The following is a 5996-nucleotide window of genomic DNA, read 5'->3' on the forward strand; positions in this document are numbered from 1 at the left end:
CCACTCTTGCATCCAACAGCTTCGCTCCTGAGAGAGCCTGGCTCTGAATCCCCGATACTCAGAACCCCCTTGTACGCTGAGACGTGCACAACCCAGGGGCTGGCAGAGCTGCCTCCCCACCTCAATCTCCACCCCGCGCGCGTGCAGCACTGACTAGGGGAAACCAAGCCAACAGGTGGGGCTGGCTGCAGACCCCGCCCATTGGCGCAGGCGCAAGGGAGGAACATCGCGGCTGCCGGTTCCCAAGCCAACGGATCAACAGGTCCAGCTCCAAGGAAAGAATCGGTGGACCCCTAGAGCCAGCGCCTGCCTCTCGCCATGTGTGCTGCCGAGGTGGACCGTCATGTAGCCCAGAGATACCTGATCAAGCGGAGGCTTGGGAAGGGGGTGAGCGCGGGGACGTTCCGTCATATGAGGGGGCACTGCAGTTACTTGCTTGTCTGGTCAGCTCTCTCAGAGTCTAGTTTTTCTGACACTGGATGCTGACTCCTGGGCTCGTGTCCTGCCTCCTCCGAAGCTCCTGTCCCCCTGTTTTCATAAAGAAACTAGGTGGCACTCGAGACCCTCGCCCTGAAAGGCAGGCTCAGGAAGGTCTGAGTGGGTACATAGAATCAATCAGAGCAGGAATTGTGAGCATGGGTGTATTCGTGATTGTAACTGGGCATATGGGGTTATATGTGTGAATGTGTGTGATTGTGCGTGCGTTTTCTGTGTATCATGGAGTGGAGCAAGCAGACAGCAGTCGCAAAGGCCCTGAAGCAAAGCATAGTTGTTGGAGACACTACATTTTTATGCACAGAGCCAGGAGGAGTTGGGAGAGCGACAGTGTGGGTTCCCATTGTGTAGAAGGGATCTGGAAAACCTTCAAAACTCTGACTTTAATTGGTGAGCTGTAGCACTAGTTAATACTTTACAAAGCTAGTCCTGTTTACTCTGGTGAAGCTCCGTGATGGTAATGGGTAGGAGTGGCCGAGAGAGTAGAGAGCCAACCTCTAAGTGAGGCTGGGAGCTTGGGCCGGTGTACCGCATAGATGGGAGGAAGGAGAATGTGTGGGGAGCTGGAAGGGTTAAAGGTCATTCCAGAGATAGATGGTCCTTCCCAGTAGTCTTCACTTGTGGCTTCACGCCCACATAGGGACCTCTCTAGCTCTCATCCCCTTCCCCACTCCAGAACATGATACGATTAGTTGTTGGCTCTGTCACTCCAGACCTGTTGCACTCTGACCCCTCCCAGTATCCAGAGCTGGCTGGGGCAACCTGCCGACTGGACTATAGATGCATGTGTAGTAGTAGAGGGCCCATGTTCAGCAAGCTGGCCCATGTGTTCCCCAGGCCTATGGCATTGTGTGGAAGGCTATGGACCGGAGGACTGGCGAGGTCGTGGCCATCAAGAAAATCTTTGATGCTTTTAGGGACCAGATAGATGCTCAGGTAATGGAGCAGGGAGGAAGTATGGGGGGTGTGGGGTGGGGTGGGGTGGGGTGAGAGGGCCTGTCACGGCAGGATTCCTGGCGTTTCTGGGTCAGCCCAGCTGGGCATTTCTGTTTCTTACAGAGGACCTTCCGTGAAATTATGCTTCTCAAGGTTAGTGACCCATCCTGCCACAACGTCCCCTTCCCTGGGTGTAGGTCCCCACAGGCAGGGGAGGGGCTGGCCCCGGTGGCCCAGAACATAGCCCGGGTCCCCCCCCCCAACAGTCTGTCTTCCTAGGAGTTTGGGGGCCATCCCAACATCATCCGCCTGCTTGATGTAATCCCAGCGAAGAATGACAGGGATATTTATCTGGTGTTTGAGTCCATGGGTGAGTGAGGCCTTGGCCAGACCCCAGCCTTTACTTGAGTGGCCTGGCTCCCTCCTTATGTTCCCATTGCTGCCCGGCCCCTGCTCTATCTGTCACTCTCATCTGTCCCCTGAACCTGAGCACAAAGCTGGTGACTACTGACTTCAAAGCCTGAAATGTGAGCCCCCTGTCCACTTACCTGCCTGCACTTACTGCCTGGCAGTGAGTCCCCCCCCCCCCAGCCCCCAGCCCTCTTGCACAGAATCCTTGCTTTGCCCTCATTTGCTGTTCTCCCCCTGCCCTGCTCCGAAGGCATCCCAAGAACAATGTGAAATGGGAGGAGAGCAATTCCCTGGACCATTATGGCTCTGTTGACAGTGTGAAGGCAGACGTGATGGCTGGGCAGCATGGCAGAGAGCGCCCAGGATGGGCTGAGGGCTGGTGCAGGCTCAAAGTGGTACAGACCCGCACTCTTCACCCTCCAGACTGACCTGCGTCTCCTTCCCCGGCTCCTGCCCCTTCCCAGACACCGACCTGAATGCAGTCATCCAGAAGGGCAGACTACTGAAGGACATCCACAAGCGGTGCATCTTTTACCAGCTCCTGAGAGCCACCAAGTTTATCCACTCAGGGCGTGTCATCCACCGAGATCAGAAGGTTGGCTCCACCTTGTAACCGCAGGTCCCTGGCTTCCCCCCAGAATCTGGCCCATGGGCGGTCTCAAACCCATTCCTCTTTTCAGCCAGCCAATGTTCTATTGGATTCTGCTTGCCGGGTGAAACTCTGTGACTTTGGCCTGGCACGCTCCCTCAGTGACCTCCCTGAGGGGCCTGGAGGTCAGGCCCTGACAGAGTATGTGGCCACACGCTGGTACCGAGCTCCAGAGGTGCTTCTGTCTTCCCGATGGTAACAGCTGGACGCCCCACCTACCTTCTCCCTTCAGGTCCCCGTGTCCTGGTCCTGCTTGGGCCCACCTGAGTGCTCCACTACCCTATCCCTGCACTCCCATTCTGCCTCTGCCCTGTGCTCCCTGCCCTTGCACATAGCCCTTGCACATACCCCTTCCTGCCTCAGGTATACCCCTGGGGTGGACATGTGGAGCCTGGGCTGCATATTGGGAGAGATGCTTCGAGGGCAGCCACTGTTTCCGGGGACATCTACTTTCCACCAGCTGGAGCTGATCCTGGAGACCATTCCATTACCTTCCATGGAGGGTGAGCATGTCCCGACCTCAGCAGCCTGTCCTGAGGCATAGGATAAAGAGTCAGAGGGCACAGCCTTGGAGACAAGCACCAGTGTTGTGCACAGAAGAGAGTCCTTGGCCTCAGGAAGACTGAAAGGGGCCTGTGGATCGGAAGGCCCAGACAGCAGCTGCTGGGGACCGGGCTGGTACAGAGATGCAGAATTGGCCCGAAGGACAGAGAAAGTTAAACAGTAACAGGAAGGGGCTGGCTGTGCACAGAGGGTCAGCAGAACAGGAGTGAGGTGTCTGTGCAGGCTGCTGAGAGCATCCGTTCGGAGGAGGGGCATGACAAGAGAGAGACACCTTCAAGGCCCAACAGGGCACCTCTGTTCTCTCAGCAAAGTCCTGGTTTTGGGGTAGAAGCAAAGGGAGGTGTGACACCACCACCACCCCCCATCATCCTCTGAGCATGTTGGTAGCATGTGGTTTCCAGGTAAGGCACAACTATGGGCACCCATCAGCTCAGACAGGGCAGACAGCTGGCTTTTAGGGGTCTGTGCCCTTCTAGACCACAGACCCTGCACAGAAGCGATGATGGCTGACCCTCTCTCTACTAAACCTGCCTGCTTATACCTACTTCCTCCACCCACCCACAGAGCTCCAGGATCTTGGCTCAGACTACAGTGCTTTGATTCTGCAGAATCTTGGGTCCAAGTGAGTGGAATGCATAGGCGTGGGGAGGGGTGGCAGGTCGCAGGAGGGTATCGCCATCTTGCAGTTGGCACAGGAGCCAGTTTGTGCCAGTGCAGAGCTCTGTGCTTAGCCCTAGCCTCTTAAAGCTTAGTTATGAAGGGGGAGGGGAGTTGGAGCAAAATCTAGGAGACAAGGAAAAGAGAAAACTAAGACCCATCCCCCACCCCAAAATGAGGACACCCCAGCCTTAGAAAAGGGAGGAGCGTCTCACTGCGCAGGGAGGAGGGGATGAAGAGGTGACCACCTCGGAAAAAGGATTTACACAAGGAGAAAAGCAGAGGTCACGCCACAGACAGAAGGTTCCGTGCGGGTGGGGCCCTAGAGAGGAGACGACAGGCGGCTGCCCGCAGGCCACGGCAGACGCTGGACGCCCTCCTGCCGCCAGACACCCCCCCAGAAGCCCTGGACCTCCTCAAGCGACTCTTGGCGTTTGCTCCGGACAAGCGGCTTAGTGCAGAGCAGGCGCTGCAACACCCCTATGTGCAGAGGTAAGACGCGAAGAGGGCGGACCTCGGAGTGAATGAACGGCAGGGCTGGAAGCCCGAGTGCCTTGCTCTCTCTCCTGACACTTGGGTCCCCTTCTCGCCTACATCCATTTTTTTTTCTGGTTCTGCAGATTCCATTGCCCCGACCGCGAGTGGGCACGGGGGTCCGACGTGCGGCTCCCGGTGAACGAAGGAGACCAGCTCTCTGCACCAGAGTATCGCAAACGCCTGTATCAGGTGCTGGAGTTGTGGACTCCCATCGTCCGCTTTCCACGGACACCCTCAACCCCAGTATGGTCCCCGGACACTGCAGCGACCCCAGTATAGTCCGGCCTCTTCTGAGCTCCCCTCCCATCCCGCAGATTATCCTGGATCGGAGGGGGAACAGCCGCAGCCCTAGAGAAGAAAGCCTGGGGGTTGTGGCCTCGCGGGCTGAGCTCAGGGCTTTTCCAGCTCGGACACAATCGCTCAAGCCGGGAGTCCTCCCCCAGGTCCCGGCGGAGACGCCAGCGCGAAAACGCGGACCCAAACCTCCGCGTAGCCCTGGTCATGATCCTGAACATGTGGGTGAGCTTTGCCTGCCTCCCACGCACCCCTGGCCCCTTCTGTGTAGGGCCACCAACGTGTGCAGAAGCGGGGACCTAACTCCGGGGGTTGCTCTTACAACCCCACAGAAGTTCGCAGGCAGAGCTCAGACCCCCTGTTCCAACTTCCGCCTCCAGGCAGGGGGGAAAGGCCCCCAGGGGCCACAGGGCAGCCACCCTCCGCACCCTCAGGGGTAAGTCGAGGCTGGGTGGGCACGGAAGAGCCTCTTGCGGTCCCTTTCCGTGACCCTGTGGCGCACCCCTTCCAGGTGAAGACTCAAGTGAGGGCGATGGCGCCCTCCCTGACTTCACAGGCAGCGGCTCAGGCGGCCAATCAGGCTCTGATCCGCAGTGATCCGCCCCGGGGCGGTGGGCCGAGGGCTGTCGGCGCGCGACGGGTGAGCCCGGCCCTTCCCAGCTCCCTCCAGTGCGGTTCGTACCCCCCAGATCCCTGCTCCACTCTTCTCCCTCCTGAACAAGACCCTCGCCTGCGTGCAGGTCCCTTCCCGCCTGCCCCGGGAGGCCCCGGAACCCCGACCCGGCCGAAGGATGTTTGGCATCTCGGTCTCGCAGGGGGCCCAGGGCGCAGCCAGAGCTGCGCTTGGCGGCTACTCCCAGGCCTACGGGACCGTGTGCCGCTCGGCGCTGAGCCGTCTGCCCCTGCTCCCCGGACCGCGTGCGTGAGCCTCCCACCCACCTCTTTTCGGCAACCCGGTGCCGTACCCCAGACCCCAGCTCATCTTCTCCCTCCTCTGCCTCCCTGCCTTCGAGTTCCTGGAGGGTTCTGTGAACCTCTCTCCCCTAAGGGAGAGTAGATGGAGGTTTCCACTCCACCCCCAATACTTTCTTCCAATAAAGTTTTATCTTTCCTAGCCCAGATAAGCCATCTTTCACCCACTACCATCCGAGGATTCCCCTTCTAGGTCCTTTTGACGCCCACGCTCCTGAGCGCTCCACATTTGAATCAGCACAAAGTTGAATGGCCATGTCTGCTCTCTCAGAGGCTCTGCCCCCTCAGCCTAGTCCTGTGGGGGCAAGGATCCTGGATCCATTCCTTACCCAGGTGCAAGTCACCAATGACTGACTGACTGAGACCTGAGTCACAAAGAAAGGGGTCTTGGCCCAAAGGTTCTTGCTACCTTTTGTTAGTGCAGCCTGTGCTCTCTCTCTCTCTCTCTCTCTCTCTCTCTCTCTCTCTCTCTCTCTCTCTC

At 58.4% G+C, this 5996-nt stretch overlaps 1 protein-coding gene across 1 annotated transcript; it reads left to right on the forward strand.

The window, feature by feature from the left end:
* The first annotated feature begins 227 nt into the window (after window positions 1-227).
* Mapk15 (mitogen-activated protein kinase 15) lies at window positions 228-5657 on the forward strand. Its single transcript, XM_021217253.1, has 14 exons — window positions 228-387; window positions 1333-1431; window positions 1555-1584; window positions 1711-1801; window positions 2307-2437; window positions 2523-2686; window positions 2855-2994; window positions 3620-3677; window positions 4067-4204; window positions 4333-4438; window positions 4564-4768; window positions 4876-4979; window positions 5055-5183; window positions 5284-5657. The coding sequence occupies exons 1-14, from the start codon at window positions 319-321 to the stop codon at window positions 5467-5469; spliced, it is 1650 nt and encodes a 549-aa protein (XP_021072912.1). The 5' UTR covers window positions 228-318; the 3' UTR covers window positions 5470-5657.
* The last annotated feature ends 339 nt before the right edge of the window (window positions 5658-5996 follow it).

Source organism: Mus pahari, chromosome 17, assembly GCF_900095145.1.
Source record: "Mus pahari chromosome 17, PAHARI_EIJ_v1.1, whole genome shotgun sequence".
Taxonomy (NCBI): domain Eukaryota; kingdom Metazoa; phylum Chordata; class Mammalia; order Rodentia; family Muridae; genus Mus; species Mus pahari.

Excerpts from the sequence above, each read along its gene's own strand:
- Mapk15 (XM_021217253.1), top strand. The coding sequence starts at position 319 with ATGTGTGCTGCCGAGGTGGACCGTCATGTAGCCCAGAGATACCTGATC. Across the intron at positions 1,585-1,710 it reads GTGAAATTATGCTTCTCAAG|GAGTTTGGGGGCCATCCCAA; the intron begins GTTAGTGACCCA and ends CTGTCTTCCTAG. Across the intron at positions 5,184-5,283 it reads GGGCTGTCGGCGCGCGACGG|GTCCCTTCCCGCCTGCCCCG; the intron begins GTGAGCCCGGCC and ends GCCTGCGTGCAG.